Source organism: Chelonoidis abingdonii, chromosome 2 (assembly GCF_003597395.2).
Source record: "Chelonoidis abingdonii isolate Lonesome George chromosome 2, CheloAbing_2.0, whole genome shotgun sequence".
Taxonomy (NCBI): Eukaryota; Metazoa; Chordata; order Testudines; family Testudinidae; genus Chelonoidis; species Chelonoidis abingdonii.
Window position 1 is genome coordinate 191364802 of NC_133770.1, and position 21018 is coordinate 191385819.

The 21018-nt window shown below is 40.4% G+C and overlaps 1 protein-coding gene across 1 annotated transcript in view; it reads right to left on the reverse strand.

Moving 5' to 3' along the window:
* DCDC2 (doublecortin domain containing 2) overlaps positions 1–21018 on the reverse strand; it is a 127556-nt gene that overhangs the window by 92177 nt on the left and 14361 nt on the right. Inside the window, exon 3 of the mRNA XM_075062015.1 lies at positions 8931–8945. Coding sequence (XP_074918116.1) covers positions 8931–8945 — 15 coding nt within the window. The remainder of the gene's footprint in view (positions 1–8930; positions 8946–21018) is intronic.

Here is a 21018-nt window from a genome sequence, read left to right on the forward strand (position 1 = left end):
ATACGAAGTCTTGGCTGGCTAAGCCAGACTTATTAGAGAGAAGGCAAAAGGTGAGAGAGAGTAAAAGAGAAGAAATAAGGCAGGAAAGGAAAAGAACATGTAGGATGGGGGAGCAGGGAGGTGACAAAATCTCATATCCCAGGTTGTGTTTGGGATTTAGTCGGAGCTGGTGGAGGTGGCAATGTCATCTGGTACCTCTCTCTGGCCTACTCTGGTCAAAACATCTCTCAGGATTAGGACGAAGAAGTACAGGGTCCTAGGAGAAAGTGGGAGTGGCAGTCATGATGGTAAAATTCTCTCTTCTCCTTCTCTCCCCTCAGTCACCCAGTGTCATGGTAGGCCCTCTGCTTCACCTCCACCCATCCATCCATATTTTCTCCCTAAAGCCTCTTTTTGAGGCTCCCAAAAGGGAGTGATGGGTGGAAAGTCCCATCCCCTCATTATTTTGTCCACCAATTAGGCCTAATTTATGACACACCAATTTTGGTTGATTGATTTCTGGTTCCACTTTTCTTCTTTTCCAGGCATAATCTTAACACAGTCCTTTAGTTATAACAGTGGCCTTTTGATTTAGGCTAATTCAGTCTGCCTTGCTTTTGTTGTTGTAGGTTATTGTGACACTTTATAAACTATCTCACAGCTTTTACAGTTGCACTCATAATTAAGATAAATGTGTATGCCCAATTATCACAACAGAGCTTATGGCAGATAGTTACTGATTCTGATGTGCAAATTGCTTTCAGAGTCACTACTTTCCAAAATACAGTCCCATCATCCTATATGTATGACCTACACCCTTTGTTCCCAGATATATGACCTTGCATTTGGCTGTATTGAAACACAAATTGTTCAAGTAAGCCCACTTTACCAAGCAACCCAGATAATTCTGTAGAGCTGACTTGGTCATACCATTATCGCTGCACCAATTATCATGTCATCTGCAAACTTTACCAGATATGATTTTATATTTTCCTCCAGGTTATTGATAAAGATTTTAAATAGCATGAGGCCAAGTACAGACCCTTGAGGAAGGAACCTCACTAGAAGCACCCCCTACGAATGATGATTCCCCATTTACAACCACTTTTTGAGATCTATCAATTAGCCAGTTTTTAATCCATATAATGTGTGCTTCATTGACATTGTATATTTGTATGTTCTATGTATACAGGTACCTTTGTCAGCCAAATTAGTCAATAGTAGAGCTAGGATTAGAACTCAAAAATTCTTAACTCTATGTTTAATCTACCAATTCAGTACTGTCACTTAATCTCTGCACATTTTCAGATAGTGCGTTGCTTAGAATTGCATGTTTTGCTATGAAAGGAAGGAGACTTGGGATGTTAGTTACCAAGGGTCATTTCTTGAGAGATTCTAAGCGGTGTAACCCTTTGATTTTTTGCATTGGAGGTGGGGAGAGGGAGGAAGGATTTGCCTCTCCATACCAGGGGTCTGAGGCTCAAAGATTCTATTTCCCAAACCTGCAGAACTCTTGGGATGCACTTCAGATGGGGTAATCTGTGTAAAGACCACTCTCCTTCAAAAACTTCCTGCCTCCTTCATTTGACAGACTGCTCATCACAACCACAACTGCCCCAGAAATTCCCTAAAGCAGTGGTTTCCGAACTATGGGGCAGGTCTCCCAAGGGAGGCGTGAGCTGTGTGCTTTATTTATTTTTGTTGTTATGAGCTTTGGTTGTCAGCCCCAGGTTGCTGGGGCTTATGCAGAAGGGCTATGCACACCTGAGAGGCAGGGATAAAGGGGACAGCCAGAGCTCTGCCACATGGGCTCTCTTGCCCTCCCACCTCAAATCACTCACCAGAAATAAGAGTTCAATGGGGTGCTAAGGCCGCTGTGACAAATGGTGGGTGGTGTATGTGTATTGGGCCGAGAACGGATGTGTAAATGACTACAGACACAAAGAAGGGGACCCTAGTCAAAAAAGTTTCAAAACCACTCCCCTAAAGGGGCATGTCCAAACCTTGGAGGAGTAAGCAGTGTAAATGACCTCAAACTGTCTGCAGTAATTGATGCTACTTTGGCGTGGGAGAATGGGAGAAGCTGAGGTAGAATTTAATAGACTGCAAAATGCTGCCCAGTTAGAATAGCGTTCCCCCCACTTCAGGTGTGCATGAAATGACTTATCTGTACACAACAGAAGAATGGAATGTGGGCAGGAATGCCTGCCCTTAACAGAGCGTAAGTAAGCACTGAACGTTTTAGTTTTTCCTTTTCACTGTGGTGTTCTTAAACAGTATTATTCTGTTGTTGTGCCTAAAGTTTCAAATTTATTTACAGTCACTGAATATATTTTTGCGTAAAACCTATTTATAACGTCTTTCTGGATTCCAATCTTCTATCTTTTTTTCCAACATGATGACTTTTCCCCCCTTTGGCAGTGATGCATGTCAAAGAATTCAGTTGGAGGGGGCATATGGCAACCCCCTAAATAAACTCTCCTGGTTTACACAGTAACTACCATCAAAGAGTGGCAATATTTACCATTGGTAACATTTCAAGTGAGCTATAATATAAAAGGCAAATAGGTATGTTAAAAATGGACTTAGAGCTGGCATTGTTGTAACTAAGCCCCAAAAGCAGTGGGGATAAAAATAGGTTTAAAAAAATGAAATCACTTTTAAAAATTAAATCAATTGAAAACAGAGATGAAACTTAAAAACAAATTAGAATGTACAGCCCCCTACTGTAGTCACTTACATGGTAAAAAAAAGTTTAATACCATATAATAGACTATACTAAAATGCTATACATTAAATAGTCATGCAAATATTAAGCACAGTAGATTCATGACAGGTCCCATTCAGCCTACAATCTATTTTATTTAATACTATCAATGGCACCGAATTAACGAGATGTTGTAGCCTGGGACCGTCAGATGACTATTGGTCAAGGGGCAGATCCTGCCAACACTACTGAGATTAGCACTTACTACTGTGAGCAGGCCCATTAAAGTGGTTCACAGCAGTAAGTACTAAACTCACTAGTAACTGTGCATTTTCAGGGTCAAACATACTCCTTGTCCACTCAAGAAAAGCAGGCACACTACACAGCTCTGGCAGGATTTTGGGATTCCACGAGATGGGCCGGCATTCCTTTGGCACAGGGTAGCTGCAGTCTGTGGGGACTAGCTGAGCCCCAGTGTGTGGGAAGCTTTTGGCTACACCCTCAGCAGGTGGACAGATGGAATGGCTGAGGAGGTTAGTGCAGCCCTAGACTCCAGAAGTGCCTGTGGAGGGAACTGGGAGGTGGATTCCTGGAACTCCTGTGGATTCCTAGAACTCCTCTTCACTAAAGCCATTTACTGAGGTGGTCAAGGATATCTCTTTGGAGTCTGTTATGTTCGCCTGTACTATCTATCTGTAAACTAGTGTGTGTCTTAATGTCTGCTTTAAATCCCACTGAAGTCAGGGAGAGCAAGGGTTGCCACATGACCCAGTTTTCCCAGGGTTGTCCCTTTTTTGAGATAGCTGTCCTATAAAATCTGTAACGGTGTTCAAGGTACACTACCAGCTGTCCAGTTTTAGGGGCTCACGATGCTCCCAGATGTCATGTTTTTTCGTACCTTAGAGGTAGCAACCCTAGTAGAAACCTTCCCATGAACTTCAATGGGCTTTAAATTAGACCCTGGGACTTTGGGAAATCCTGGCACTCAGAAGATTCTACATTACTAGCCTGGGCAGGGAGAGATAATGATAGCTTGTTGTGACATTGTTTGTAATTGGCATAGTTGGAGCACAGAGATTTTGCAGAGGCTGCCAAATTATGAAGGATCTTGATCATTTTTGGTGTCAGTTTTAAAGAAAAACATTTTAAGGTTCATTTTTTACAGTGTTACTATAGCAGTCTTTTACCATACTAGGCTTTTAGCGGAGGAGGGAAATCTGCCATGTCTCCAGATTGCAATAGGGAGCCAAACTGGGAATATTTTGAAGATGTTCCTGTAGCTGCTGTCAGTGTCAAAGGATCATTTACCACTGTAACCAGTGTAGCAAAGAGCTTCAAAGCCAAGAAGCAAGGAAACATTTTGAAAAGCATGCTGCTGAGGGCTAGGCTGACAATAATCATACTTTAGTATTCACTAGTCTGAATATTTAGACCCAGATCTTGGGCTGTGTTCAAAGAACAACTGATGCAGAGCATATTCCACTCCCAACCAATGCTGGGGCTGTCAGTCCAATTTACAGCATAAAGCAGACTGGCTTCAGTACTTAACAGTATTTGTGTACCTAAAGACTGATTTGATCCTTTGGTTCCAGATTCTCCAAACCTGATCCTTAGGTCGCTACTAACTATCCTAACCAGCAACATCCCTGGGTGCTGGGGAACAGAGAAAGATGTTAAACACAAAGGGGCTTTTTTGTAGGATTTCCCTCCTTCTTCCCCAGTAATGTGGCCCTTCAACACCCTACTTGTTATATTTCCTTTTAGATTCTGGAACGGATTTCCCGCATTGAACACAAGGTCAGCAAGAAATGCATTTCAAGAATCTTCAAAAGCACCAGAAGAAGCAGATAAAGAGGCAACCACTTTTCAGACATAATAAAATATAATAATATTTTTATATAGGACTTCTCATCAATATTCCTCAAAGCGCTTTATAAAGGAGGGCTGTATCATTATCCCCATTTTACAAACTGAGGCACAGATAGGTGAAGTGATTTGCCCAACCTCTGACAGAGCCAGGAACAGAATCCAAGTCTCCTGAGTCCCAGTCCAGTGTTCTATCCACTAACCCATACTACTTCCCAGAAGAGGCTACCTCCCCCAGGCACATCAGCATGAACAGACTTTCCGATGTGTAGTTCTCTGGCCTTGTATTATGAAATCATTCACTTTTGGTATTGGCTGTCCACTGCCTCTACATCCCAAAACATAGATGCATATGAAAGTTTCTTTTTTCTTTTTAATTAAATTAACCCAGTGATCCCATTTGACCTTCAGCTAGAAGTTCAAAACTACAAAGGTACAAAAAACAGCACAGAACGTATTTAAGCTTTCTGAAGAGAGTATATTTTAAAAAAATCTTTATAGACTGTTTCCTTTCAATGGACTCTAGAGGTCATTTTTCCAAAGGCCCTAGGCATTGCACCTACGAGCCTTTTGACTTTCTAACAATGGGGTAATTATACATTTACCCTATTTCTGAACATAAATGAGAACTGTGTGCGTGCACAGCCATTTTGCAGGTCCAAATTTGTAACCAACTTCGAAAACATTTCCCCAAGGTTACAATCCCAACTGGACATTCAAGGCTCTAGCAGCACAATTCCTTGACCATTAATGAGAGCTGAGTGGCTAACATTTCATGCGTCAAGTTTAAAGATTTAGCTTTAAAAGCTTCAAAAACTTATTAGTGAATACTTTGAACAGTTACTGCTACTTATGATGAGATGCAAGCTAAGCACAGGTGTAGCCTATTCACATGCTAAAAAAGCGGAAACTATTTAAGAACATATATTTATTATTTAGATTTTAAGAAACAAAAAACCGGGTGTATCCACTTCCATCAGCTTGTTTCCCCTCATCACACCAAATCCTTCCCATTATGTAACACCTACACACGTTTTCTAATAGCTGTTCAACATTTTCAGGGCTGACTCCTGCATCTGACATCCAGTCACAGCCTCCTGTCTACCTTAATGAAAGTTTTTGCAGGCAAGAACTACATGACTGGGCTCATTAACATCATATATATACTGCAAACATTAAATAACCTACCAAAACTACATTCTTCAGTATACTTTGTTCCACCCAGACTTCAGTGACCCACACTTCATGGGAGAGCTAGTTAAAGAAGTGCTCTCTAATCACAAAGAACAAGCAATTTAGGTTATTCCCTGGTGTGTCCAATTAATTACTGTAGTTGTTTCTGCAAGCTGATGAAACCATAAATTTCTAGCCAAGTTCCTCAGTAGGCCACTATGTTGTTGCACTTGGCCCCTGAGGACAGATACAGTATGACAGCTGCTAAGGGCTCATTTATTATTGAAAGGTTTGTATTTCTGCCAATAATAGACACTCTGGCTTCAGCCTGCAAGTCTGTCTTTTGGGTTATCCTCTAAACAAATATCAGAGGGGTAGCCGTGTTAGTCTGGACCTGTAAAAGCAGCAAAGACACCATCAACTCAGGATTAAACAGGATTAAACAAAGACTGTGAATGGCTTGCCAACTACAAAACCAGTTTCTCCTCCCTTGGTTTTCACACCTCAACTGCTAGAACAGGGCCTCATTCTCCCTGATTGAACTAACCTCGTTATCTTTAGCTTGCTTGCAAATATATACCTGCCCCTGGAAATTTCCACTACATGTATCTGACGAAGTGGGTATTCACCCACGAAAGCTCATGCTCCAAAACGTCTGTTAGTCTATAAGGTGCCACAGGATTCTTTGCCTCTAAACAAAGACATTTTATTCCCAGCAGCCTTCTCTCGTCTATCTAGAAAACAAGATCACCTCATTTTTAAATGAGCAAATCATTAGTGAATGCAAGATGGGAACAGTTTGGGTAAAGCCATTATATTTTTCCCTTTTACTCCAAAAGTGGCACAAGTAAGAACAAAATAAAACCCTATACAGTTCTGCACATTTGTTAGAACCAAACGTACCTTATATTAAAGGCAAAAAAGCTACATTAGCACAACATTAAAGGTTGCCAGTTTAGGTACACACACAAAAATCAGAAAGTAGAAAATATTAAGGTTTCCACAGCAACATTAACCCACTCTAATGGCACACAAATATTTGCCGTAGTAGAAGCTTTAGAAATTGACAGTACTGCACACGGTGTCCTAGATTGTGTCTAACAAGCACTGGACCTTTTTGGGGACAGAACAGAACTGCATGCTCTATAGGAAGTCCCTTTGGCATTCCCCACTGTACAATGGGAACAGACCGGCTGCATTGCTCCTAGGATTCTCTCTCACCCTTATGTGGACAGTGATGCTGCATTGGCAGGTCTGGCAGGGGCAGGTCTTCCCCTACCCTCTTTGGGGGCTACCCCTTCAAGGTCACCACTACAATTATGCCTGACCCTGGTTCAGGTGGCAAAAGGCAAGAAAAACTCTTTGCACCCATCTCCACACTATGCACATGCCCAAAGACCAAGCACAATCTTTCTCTGTATATGTGGAATAGGTACAGGAGAAAGACAGGAGAAAATAATAAACCGCACAAAGAAACACTAGTTGAAACACTGTGGAGTTCTGCATCTGAGTTTTGCACACCAGAAGTTTTCAAGTCAGTAAATATGTAGCCACATAAGCATGCTCACTACAGTGCTACCATTTTAATCAAAGCACAGTGTATATAGCATTACAGACATTTAAAGCCTCATAAGCAATGTGTAAATGAGAGAAATGTGGTTTTCTGTTTCACATTTCCCTAATAGCTATCAGTTCACACATTAGACTGACTTCTGCCTAGCTATTGCTAAGCCATCTCTAGGTATGAAAAGAGCTGTATTTTCTAAGAGAGCAATATATTTTAAATACACAAAACACATAAATAAGAGTAGGGTGACCAGATGTCCTGATTTTACAGAGACAGTCCCGATTTTTGGGTCTTTTTCTTATATAGCTCCTATTGCCCCCCACCTTCCGTCCTGATTTTTCACACTTGCTGTCTGGTCACCCTAAATAAGAGGCTGGGTGCTCAGCTGGTATAAAACAATGCAATTCCACTGAAGTCAATGGAGCTATGCCAATTTACACCAGCTGAATATCTGGCTCAGTGTTTGTTTAAAGCATACATTGATATGCTCGTATTTCCTTTGTAGGAGAGACCACAATGGCATGGTGTCTGGAATAGTCTGACCCCTCTGGGGCTATCAAGTTACATATTAACCCAAGTGAAGCCTTGGGTAAATATTTGCACTTCCGTTAAGAAGCCAGCAACACTAGAACCTAAATCCTCCAATGTATAGTAGTTTAACTTCACTTTTTTCATAGTTTTATTGACTTCCATGAGAATCTGGCCCTCTTATGCTTTCATATCCAAGCTCCTTCAATTTCTTTCAAATGGGCCATTTCAAGGCAGTTTCCACCTACCACCTGGTGAAAACCGCCTAGGTAATAATTTCTTATTTGCATGAGGTCCCAGTTTATCATGTTACATGATAGCACACAGCAGGACTGTACAATTTTAAGAAAAGAAGCAAAGAGCACTGTATCCAACTTAAACTTCAGGGGCAATTTTATGTTATTACTTAAATTAGAATTCGTCAGTCTATAGGAACCAACCCCAGTAGTCTTGTGAAATACAGCATGGTATCTCTAACGCTTACAACCATCATGGATGTCTATGTTATTTCATCTAAAAAGATGGCATCTCCAACACTGCTGTTCTGTTCCCTCTAATGCCATATTTGTTCGTTAGTGACTCAGTCAGAAGAGTATTACTACTAAATCAGCAGAATGACTTTCCACAGCACACTGAGATTTTCTTGGAGGTCTCCCATACAACTACTAACTAAACCCAACTCAGTTTAGCTTCTGAAAGCTAAACCACAGCTCCAGGTGGTCATGGCTTCAGAAATTGAAGCATTCACAGAACACTGATTCTGAGGCCTCTAAAGTGTGTATTTTTAAGCCAAACTTTCATCCTCACTTTTCGCAGCATGACTGAAGCTCATAGCAAAACCTGGGATTTCTATGTGAGGAAGCACTAGATCCCATTAATTTCAATGGAGTAGGGTTCCTAACTCCCTTAAGCCCCTCTGAAAATCTCAACCAGCATGTGCATTAAACCTCTAATAAAAGCATGATAAATAAAAATTATTGTCATTCTATAACAAACATTCTATACATTATTTATCCTTATACTACAGTCCTTACAGGTATTTGTTAAATATTCATAAAATTTGGCAACAATATACACATACACACACTGCTAGCTAATACTGGTACTTACATCTTCCACTGTTAACTGTTGGCAAAAAAAAACCAAACACAATATGTTTAGCAATTAAATAATTAACTCATATATGCAATCAAATTATCTATAATAAACAAGTTTCTATCAGACAAAAATTAAAGCATAAAACACTTTCTAAGTCTATTTTGGTTATTAAGTTTTAATAGAGAGTGATCTTGTGCTCTTGAAGGTGAGGGATTGAAGCACTAGTTTAACACTAGCATTAGAACTGTGCTAACGATGAATTTATTGCTTATGAAAATGAGAAATTGACAACACTGGGTTGAGCACCACTTGTGAAAGTGAAGTCTGCAATAGCACCACATTGTTCAAGCAACCCAAGCAGTATGCAATTCAATGCCTCAAGCAGAAATCACAACTGAGTACAGTTGCTGGTATGAAGACTTTCAGCAACACTGCAGGGGCACAGGCTATATTGGCTTGGGACTCAAAGACACATTTCAAGACTTTCATCAGTGTATTAACCATTAACGGGTAAAGAAAAAAGTACCTAAGAGTGACATTTGACTCAACAGAAGACCCTGTTTACTCTGAGATCAGAACTCTGCTTGCTACAACTGCGTCTCTGACAGCCAGAGCCATAAAACCATAGATGTATCAAATGGTATATTTCTCTTTATGCTAATTAACATGTAAGCTTTTTTGTTGATTACCATATTTACAGTTTTAGAATCTATGAATGGTACATTATATGACTTCACTTTCCCTCCTTCTCTTCTCCCCTTTCCCACACAAAGAGAGGACAGTCCAGTTACAAATGAGAAACTTAGGCCCCAGTCTAGCAAAGTACTTAAACTTCTACTGGGCTGAGCATATACAGGACTTTGCAAAAGGTGCTCAACACTTTGCAGAATTAAGCTCTTAATACTTGAAAATTACATAGTTGATTACATACTATTGTCGTTTTATTCTGTGGTGGCACACGCCAATATTTAATCAGACATGAGAAGAAGTGGATTACTGTGAGGGGAAGAGGGGAACTGAGTCTAGTACATTAGGAAGATTGATTGAGACTAAAATCTAGGCAACTTTCATCACTTTGAAGAGAGTTAAAAATAGAATGAAAACATTCTTCTGAGCTTGTCTTCTCCTTCCAGCAAGCAACAAACTTGACTGAACATCTGCGATCTGAAATCCATGCCAAAGGATGAAAGTCTGGAGGCACCTGCACCGATTGCTACGCTGATGGAATTCATTTAATCTCTCGCTAAAACATGACATGACTAAGCTGGTCTGCTGCCTTGTCCTGTTCAAAACAAACACCCTAGCAAAGGGGCTCACCTGAACAGCTTCAAGCCTTCCCTCACATGTACGTATAAAGCCACTCTTTGGGCCACATTCTCAGCTGGTGTAAATCAGTGTAGCTTCATTAAAGTTGATAGCGTTATTTCAATTTACACCAGCAAAGGATCTGGCCCACTGCTACTGATGTAAGTATTACAATATGTCTATGGCAAAACTAGATCTGTCACATTACTCATGTTACTATATAGCTAAACCTTTTGAAATTTGAAAGATTTCATCACAGTGTTGCATACCAAACTTATCAGCTCATATAATGAGCCATGGCTTATCCAGTTTGTTACAATGGCCAGTTTGTTAACCCCAGGAAGATTGAGAACAAATGTTTGCTTTCCCTAAGGGCAGAGCAGGGGTCAAAAGAACCAAAACCCAATTAACATACATCATCCTGGATGTTCAAAGCTTGTGATACAAATGAAAGTAGGTTCACAGTTCAAAGGTCAAAAGCAAAGAAAAAAAGATAAATGTCACCTTTATTTTATTTTATTTTATTTTCAAAGCTATCACAGCACATGAAACAATTTTATCCACCACATAAATAAGATTTTTATTACTGGTGTTCTTTATGTATGCTTCTTAAAGATACAGGACCAGATTCACCAGCATGTTCTAAATGTTCTGTACCATTCCACTGTTCCAAGGCAGTGACTGACCAAATAAATTAGGTTTATGGCTGTATTACATCAGTGGATGGTGCAAAGCTACCACAATGTACCAGTGGACCTGGCCACAATTTCTTTCTCTTTAGCTAGAGGCCTACCTCTATTGGCATGGAAATAAAGTACTCCTAGAGATGTTTAGAGCTGCTAGCTCTACAAAGACACACTTAACATCCATGGGCCATATTAACTGGGTTCTCTCAGCTTCCACAGATAGTCTGGCATTTGGCAGCTTATACACAATCTTCTCTCCCGTCAACCAGCACCAGCACAATCCCCATTGAGCATAACTGAGCAGGAAAGAGGCAGTACCAGACCAATATGTATTTGCTGATTCAGCAAATCTTCCAGGCCGTCTCTTACAAGGCTCCTAGAGAGCCCCCACAAGCATTTAAAGATGCCCTCTTCCATTGAAAACCATAAGGCAGCTCCCGCTCACCTCCAGAGTAAATCTTACTCCACAGCAGCTGTCTATATCAATAGAAGAGCATTGTCGTTTGTACCCTTTCTGCTTATGTGGGCATATCTGGCCCCATGTATGCAAGTTCTGGAGGGAAAATTCTATTATATTCAACATGTACCACTGTCAACGCCTCAAGGCAGAGATTACGGGCCAGATCTTCAGTTGGCATAAACCAGGGTAGCTTCATTGGCTTTAACATAGCTATACTGATTTACATCAGCTGAGGATCTGCTTTCATGTCTCTGTCTTGTCCAGCATTAAGTTCACTGTGGGTGCTTAAATAATAATCTAGATAATCACCTGGAGAAACCTCATCAGAAACTAAATACATGGGGAGGGTCTGTTATGAGGAAGGGGCAGAAGGGGCTCAGCAACTTTACTCAGATTTTTCTCCTTGTTCAAAATGAATAGACAGACTGGGGGTGCCTTCTACATAGCATTTTTGCTGTCTCACCCTTTTCATCTCTGACTCCTTCAGGTTTGAGCTTCATGATAAAATAAATGGTCTTTGCTCCCCAAGGCTGCAGAGAAAAGCTTGAAGATGTGGACCATAACGGTTCAAAAACAAGAAAGCAAATTTTTTAAAAAGTACTATTTTGAAAATTTCTTGATTTTTAATCCTTTTTTTTTTTTGGACCTGATTTGTAATTTTTTAACACTTGGGGAAGGCAATGCTGCTTACAGAAAATGCCAGTATTTATACTTACATGCAGCAACTGGAGTTGTACCTCATTAAAGACTGCAGAACTGGACCCAAAAAAATGGAAGTATAGTTCGCTTCCTTGAAAACATCAGCCACATTAGTTACCTAGAACAGACTAATTAGCTATCCTTATGTTAAATCCAATACAAAACCTAAAATCTCCATGGGCTTGATCCAAAGCCCATTTAAGTCAGTGGGAGTCTTTCCGTTGACTTCAGAGAGCGTTGGACCAGTCCGTAAATAAGTTCATTACAAAGGTACATGGAATTATAAAAATTAAGATAATCTCTTCCATATACACTGCTAATGCACATGGCAACTGAATGATTAGCTTTCCAAAACACATAATCCCAATTAGCAGTACGTACAAACCAAAAGATACCGTCTGGTCAATTCCATACTGATTCCTACAGGTATTAGTTTGATTATGAACACTCGGAATAGTAACTATGTTTGTATGTCTTGTTGTGCTAATTACGTTACCAGGATACTAACTACCAAACAATGTCATGCAAAATTTAACTTGTAAAGATGTTGCTCCAGAGGTTTAAGAAACATATCAAATGTTTCGTCTGGAAGCTCTACACGATCATGGATAGAAAGCTAAATCAAAACTTTGGCATCTGTACCCTATATTTTGACAATTTCATACTGTATGTTATACAGCAGCAACATTTTTAATACAGTTAATTATATCCCACTTCAGAATATGAGGAATTCCATACTCAGCCCCTGAAGCAAATTGTGAAAGAAATCAAGTTTTTAAGATGTGGAGCAATAAAGAACACTTACAGGGTCTTATCTGGCATATTTATATGGCAGTATGAATGGACATCATGCATACAATAAAACTGCTTCCAAGCATACAGCAATATTTTGTGTATGCTATTTTTATAACAGGAGCTGTGACTGCTTATTGCTAAAAATCAGGAAATTTTTACTTCCGTGAGGATTAGTTTGGCCTGGCAAAGCCAATCCCATCTTCAGCTACATTTTGAGAGCACTGAAACCATTTCTCAGCTGTTTTCAGAAGTCCCTCACAATATTTTTCCTTTACTGAAGAAATGGGAATTAATTTTCAGAGATCAATGGCTAAAAATCTAAGAACCAAATCAATAGTCCACTCACAGTGTCTACGTAACAGCAACTTTTTCTCAGTGGTTAGGTGTAGGAACTATTTGTCAGGTAACCCAAAATACAAAACTTCCAATAAGTACAAAAAGCATGAGTACTGGAATTTATTACAAGTATTTTTCATACTGATTTACACCAAGAGTCGGCAACCTTCCAGAAGTGGAGTTTATTCACTCTAATTTAAGGTTTCATGTGCCAGTAATACATTTTAACGTTGTTAGAAGGTCTCTTTCTAGAAGTCTATAATATATAACTAAACTATTGTTGTATGTAAAGTAAATAAGGTTTTTAAAATGTTTAAGAAGCTTCATTTAAAATTAAATTAAAATGCAGAGCCCCCTGGACCGGTGACCAGGACCCGGGCAGTGTGAGTGCCACTGAAAATCAGCTCGCGTGCCGCCTTTGGCACATGTGCTGTAGGTTGCCTGCCTCTGATTTACAAGATATGTCATAACAAAAAGTCTACCCAGCATTAAGGAATTAATCAGATGAGAAATTGAGCTCCCAATATCAGCTCCCAAAATCAAATTATTACAAATTCATCCAGTTACAAACACTACTTACAGACCAGTGCAGACCAGGAAGACATATTGTACCATCACCACTGTCTATTCTGAAAAAGGCTCAGACAAGGTAGATCCAGAGAATTAATTGTCAAACGTTATGTAATCCTTAGTGACTCTGAAATAATTAAGTCACAACATATAAATGAAAAACGGGAAGTAGAAATCCAGGATATGACAGGGAATGGCAGACATCCTCTAAAATACCTATACACATACCTCCTCGCTGTGCTTTGGAGAAAATTCCAGTGAAAGATATAAAATGCTTCTTCTACACTCTAGCAATTACTAATCTCTGCTGGAGAAGATGTGGGCATATTGGCCACCACACACACACCTTCTGGATGTGCCCACAGACCCACACATTCTGGTCACACACATGAAAGCTCAAAGAAATCCTTTGACATATATTTCAATCAAAACCTCAAACTATTATGTCCTGATGGACACACCTCCAAATACCCATAATGACAAAGAGCAATACTTGTTCAAAATATTAACAGCTACTGAAAGAAAATGCATCATTATACTATGGCTGACAAAACGAGAACCTACAACTGAGCTGTGCAGCATGGGGCACGGGTCACTTGTCGGTTTGAACTAGAGTAAATGGTGGATTCTCTGTAACTTGAAGTCTTTAAATCATGATCTGAGGACTTCACTAACTCAGCCAGAAGTTATGGACTAATCACAGGTGTGAGTGGGTGAGGTTCTATGGTGTGTGATGTGCAGGTGGTCAAACTAGATGGTCCTTTCCAGCCTTTAAAACTATGAGTCTATGAAATACAAGAAATTAAAGGGATGAAATAAATCCCAGACAGAATCTGAAAATCCTAGGGACTGTTTGAAGATCACTGGGCTCTAGCCAGTACTCTACTTTTAACATATAAGAGACAAGGACAAATGGTAACAGCCCAGAATTAAAACCACATTACCTCACCCAGATAGGACATGCCCATCCATCCACCCACATAATAATACCTGAGCAGAAAGATTCTTACCCAACCTACTACGTATCTGCCTACGCCATACGCAAACCCTACAATACGAGTTTGTGTACCTCTCTCTCTATGCTCCAATATATATTGACATCTCATTTTCTTATGTGCCTGTAAACGTCTTTTTAAAATACACACAACAAAAAGATGCTATTATAATACAAATAATAATGATAATAATAAACAGTCTCACAGCTTGCCATGTGGTCACCTTGTTCCAGAAATCCATGTCAAAAACTGATCAGTGTATAAGACAACTGAAGGTTGTTGCTGTTTAGAAAAAAACATCTGTTTATTAGTTTTTAAGGATAAATATAACAATATGATCAACAATGGGCCTTAACACTTTTCAGATCACCTAAAAACTCTCGAGAATAGATGTCATTCCATATGAACACTTATAATCTTCATTTGCACTTCTCAGTAACAGCAAACTGGTTCTTTAATGCTATAGTACATACTCTCATTCAAATAAGGGCTTGTGACTCTGTTTTCACAGTAACATGATGTTTACTTCAGTATGTTCAAATCTCTGTCCTCCATAAAACATCTTTTCTTTTTCAATTGAGTGTATTTTTCAGAATCAAATAAACTGTCACCTATAGGAGTTGCAAATAGTGCATACAGCTCTGGTCACCCCATCTCAAAAACGATATATCGTAATTAAAAAAGGTACAAAGAAAGGCAACAAAAATGATTAGGGGTATGGAACAACTTCCATATGAGGAGAGATTAAAACAACAGGGACTATTCATCTTAGAAAAGAGATGACTAAGGGGTAATATGATTGAAGTCTATAAAAGCATGAATGGTGTGTAGAAGGTGAATAGGGAGTGTTATTACCCCTTCACATAATAAAAGAACCAGGGGTCAAGCAATGAAATTAATAGGCAGCAGGCTTAAAAAAAAAAAATAAGGAAGCACTTCTTCACAAAACACACAGTCAGCCTGTGGAATTCGTTGCCTGAGGATGTTATGAAGGCCAGAAGTATAACTGGGTTCAAAAAAGAACTAGATAAATTCATGGAGGATAGGTCCAACAATGGCTATTAGCCAACGTGGTTAGGGATGCAACCCCATGCTCTGGGTGTCCCTGCCAGAAGCTGAGGGCACATCTACACTACCCGCTGGATCGGCAGGTAGCGATCTATCTATCGGGGATCGATTTATCGCAGGTAGTGTAGACACCATAATTTGATCCCCAATCGCTCTTCCGTTGACTGCTGAACTCCAGCTCAGTGAGAGGCAGAAGCAAAGTCAACAGGGGAGCCGTGGCAATCGACCCCGTGCCGTGAGGACGCAGGGTAAGTAGAACTAAGATACATTGACTTCAGCTACGAGAATAGGCTGACGTCTATACTATTCTCGTAGCTGAAGTTGCGTATCTAAGGTCAATCTCCCCACTCCCCCAGTGTAGACCAGGCCTGAGATGGGATGGCAGGTATGGGAATGGATCACTTGATGATTGCCCTGTTGGTTCATTACAAACAATTAGGCTTTATTCATAATAATCAAATGGTAACTATGTTGACTCACTTTCCCTCAGAGATTAGACAGTTTAACACCTCATTTGAGATACATCTGTACTGTAGATCATTTTAACTACAAAAGGAATGTATTCCTTCAAAATAAATTCTACTGCCAAAAGAACTGGAGGACAGAAAGACCTGGGAAATATGTTGTATCAAGGTTGTAGCTTGAGTCAAGGTAAAATGTTTTTAAACTACAGTATTTTTCCCATCAGTACTGCAGTAACAGGAATGAAGGTATATTTTGTCTGTGTTGGAATAAAAGCTCATAAGGGACCAGCCAGTGTAATTTACAGCAGCCCTGAGCCTGGCATACAATTTAACCCAGAATCAGGGAGCCACAGCTGGCTCCTTTGCATTCTCCTTCACCTCCACTACTGAATCTAGCTAATACTGGGCATAATTGAGAATCTGATGCCATAAAACTGTTCTTCAGACTTTTTTCCCAAAACTTCCCAGAAAAACCTCCATGTGACAATTCTGGGGGTCTGCCTTGTTACTGGGGAAATTAAGGGATGTTGACAATTTGATTTTTGATAGGAAGCTAGCTTCACCCTTAAGCACAGAGGAGCTACGACAATGCTGGGATATGGAAGATGTTATTTATCTATCGGGATAAATGAGAAAATGGTGGGGAAGGATAAGGAGGGAGACAGCAGTTGGTGCATGAATAGGAATCCTGATCCACATAAAAAACTTCTTACCCCGTCACTATCACCAAATTTTACCAACAAAATTCATCAGCTGGAACTTTGGAAAATTTCAATCAGTTCTAGAGGTACCCTTGTCATTGCAAGGATACAACAGGAAATACTGTCGTGTTTCTGGTCTATTTTAAAAAGTTGAATTTAGTTTTAAAGAGAAAGCCCTGTCAATCACCCCCAGTGAGCACTCTCCTGCTGACACAGCGCTGTGCACACTACTACTTATGCTGGTGTAATTTATGTCGCTCAGTGGGGTGTTTTTTCACACCCCTGAGAGCAGGGGCGGCTCCAGGCACCAGCACGCCAAGCACATGCTTGGGGCGGCAAGCCACTGGGGGCACTCTGCTGGTCACCGTGAGGGCAGCAGGCCCCACCAAAGACAGCCTGCCTGCAAGGGTTGGGGCGGCAAAATGCCTAGAGCCGCCTCTGCCTGAGCGACAAGTTTTGCTGACATAAGCGGTAGTGTAGACACGGAACAAGGCTGACTGCAAAGAGTTGCAGAAGGGTCTCACAAAAGTGGGTGACTGGGCAGCAAAATGGCAGATGAAATTCAACACTGATTAGTGCAAAGTAATGAACTTTAGAAAAAATAAACCCAATTACACATATATAATGATGTATTCTAAATTAGCTGTTACCACTCAAGAAAGAGATCTTGGTGTCACTTTGAATAGTTCTCTGAAAACTTCCACTCAATACGCAGCAGAGCTCAAAAAGGCTAGGAGAATGTTAGGAACTATTACGAAAGGGATAGAAAATAAGACAGAAAATATTATAATGCCACTATATAAATCCAGGGTGCACCCACACTTCGAATACTGTGTCCACTTTTAGTCACCCCATCTCAAAAAGGATATAGTGGAACTGGAAAAGGCTAGGAGGAGGGCAACAAAGAAGAGCCAAAATATAGAGCAACTTCCATATCAGGAGAGACTAAAAAGATTAGGGCTGTTCAGTTTAGAAAAGGGACAACTAAGGGGAGGATATGATAGAGGTCTATAAAATCATGACTAGTATGGAAAAAATCAATAGAGAAGTGTTATTTTCCCCTTCCCACAGTACAAAAACCAAGGATCACTCAATGAAATGAATAGGCAGCAGGTTTAATACAAACTAAACAACAGGAACTATGTTAATCTGTGGAACTCACTGCCATGGGATGTTGTGATGGCCAAAAGTATAACTCAGTTCAAAAAAGAATAAATTCATGGAGGATACATCCTTGGCTATTAGCCAAGATGGTCAGGCATTCAACCCCATGCTTAGGGGCTACCCTAAACCCTTGACTACCAAAAGCCAAGAAGAGAAGACAGGCTTGGGGCACTCCAACTGCCCTGCTCTGTACACTTCCCCTGAAGCTTTGGTACTGCCCACTTGAAGCAGGCAAGATACTGGGCTACATGGACCACTGGTCAGACCCAGCATGGTCGTTCTTCTGTTTCTTTTGTGCTGAGGGATGAGGGTCCCTGAGTAGTTCCATCTTCCTTCTAAGAAGGCTTAGGAAGAGGCAGAACTGATGGGGATGGCAGATGTTTCCTCACCCTCCTCAGCACAAGAAGAGGTAAGGCAGTGGCAGCTGCCTGTAGAAAAAGAGCTTCTCTTACCCTGATGGTAGCCAGGAGCTGCTTGTGAAGCCACCAGTAAGCTCCTTGATTAACATTTAGCACAAGGCAGCCCTGATCTGGATGGGTGCTCTAGTGGAATACAGTTAATTAATTAAACAAAATATAAAATAGCTTCCTCTCTTAAGCTCTCAGAAAACTGAAAAGGTAGGCTCTGATGAGTCCATTTGCAGGAGCTGAACCATAAATATCTTTCCTTACCAATTTTGTCCCTTTCCCTTAGGCAAGTACTGATTTTTTTAAATGAAACAAACTAGGAAGGCTGTATTTATGAAATTCTATTTAAATTAATGTCTTATCATACCAAAGCATCTTTGTGGAACAGCATCAAAAATTCCCACACAGTGTTAGGAATAAAAATGCATAGCAAACAGAGAGAATAAAAACAAAATATTGGTTTTTGGTCCCCTACCTCCTCCCAAAATGCATGGTTTATTTTTAATTCCATAATAATGAAGTGTATATTAGCAAAAAGTAAAACAGGACTTGCTTAATCAAAAAGCTATTTTACACAAATAAATCTGGAGATTAAAGTTCTTGGCAGTAACCCTTTAAAGGAGATTTTCTGAAATGAAATGTTAATGCATTAAAAACAGTTGGTGCCATGTAGCTGCTCTTCATATCCCTGGATGAACATTTACAGATTATTTGGTTTAATTTTATTTTTAGACTCCTATATGCAAATACATTAATTACACAGAATTAAACAGCTAGCTATGTCTGCATTAGATACTCTGAAGATAAACAGAATCCAAAGTGCAAGTAAAATGCAAATTGAGATATGGAAAAATACTTGATTATGTGAAAGCAAACAGTTTATTTTAAAAACGTAATTTAGTCAAAAACCCAACTATCTATCCAAAGATAGTTTGATGGAAAATTTTCACCTGTACCTTTCGAACAGTGACAATATAATATCAATTAGGGTAGGGTATTCAGTCTTTACCACTTCCAGTATTGTGCAGAACCTAGTGTGTTCTGCAATGGTATGATCCTGTGGGATGAGAGTCCATGTCAGTTGGATATAGACATAACTATTTTTTTTATATCTCAGCGACATTTCTTTTTACAACTCCTGACTGATGAAGAGCATCAATCCCAAGAACTATCCTTTCACAAGTATAAAGCACTCTTAGCAGTGCAAATAGGGGTTTAATGTATGTAATCTGGGGTAAATGACACTTAATAATGAGAGATCCTCAAAGTTGAGCAGCATTAGCACCCAACGGACATTTGGTGTGATGCTGTGATATTCTTCATTATCCAAAGGATGTAAAGTGTGACACATTCTGTCTGCTAAAAAACTATTTTAAATGTTGTATGTGAAAATCTGTGAGTCTTTTATCTATTATTACTACAAGTAACATCTAGGAGTACTATACATGAAATATTTTTTCAGTTTACTTACACTGCACATTGAGCAGCCCTTTATAGGAAAGTATTTTCACTATCTCCCTGTACAGTCAGTTAGTTCTTTTTCCCTGTTATTTGTTAGTCTTAATGTAATGGAGTGGCACTCATGAGCACCCTTTCTGGTTGGGTGTGTCTGCAGTCTTTAAACAGTCTTGGCCCATATCCCCCGGGTTTCCTCCCTGGAGGAAATGGTTTCACCCTCTTGGTCTCTTCAGGCCCCAGCTCTCCAGCTGGGCCTCTTAACTGTTCAGTTCCCCTTCTGGGGATTTACTGCTGTACGACTGTAGGCCACTTTCCCAGTGGCCTATGTGGGGGGGACCTGCCCTCCCTCCCCCCACTACTCCAGGTCCTGGCCCAGGGACCCTAAGAATAGCAGTCACATGCTTCCACCTCCCTTTAATGAAACTATTTCAGATCCCTGGACCACTTCCCCGCAGCCCCAGCCTTCACCAATGTGTCACCCTTTCTGTAGGGCTGAAGTCTTGTATTCAGTCCCAGCAGCCCTCCAGAAATTCCTTCTTGCTCCCCTGGTCACTGCCAGTACTGAGCTGTCCATGGTGCTGCATATCCCTTTGGTCAGCCAGGAGCACCAGTTGCACTCCTCTGGCTCTAGCAAGGAACTGACTCTGGGCTGCACTGCAGCTCCTTTTATGCTACCCTGCAACCCTCTGATTGTCTAGGCCTGCACAGTCTCTCTAGGCCACTCAGAGGACTTAGCTCTACTGCTCCTTTCCTGGGTGGGTGTGGCAGGACCCTGAGGCATCCAGCAAGAGGTTTCTGGGCTTAGTCCACCCCATCACACCTTTACATAGCAAAAAGGAGAGAGAAGCAATTTTTAAATTAAAAAAATGAAATTAAATACTGACTTGGCATATGCCGAGGGCCTATATTGTGTCCCTGAGGTGCATACATAACTCTTAGTAACTTTGCACAAGAAAGGAGTTGCCACAGTGCAAACATGGACTGTGCAAGCT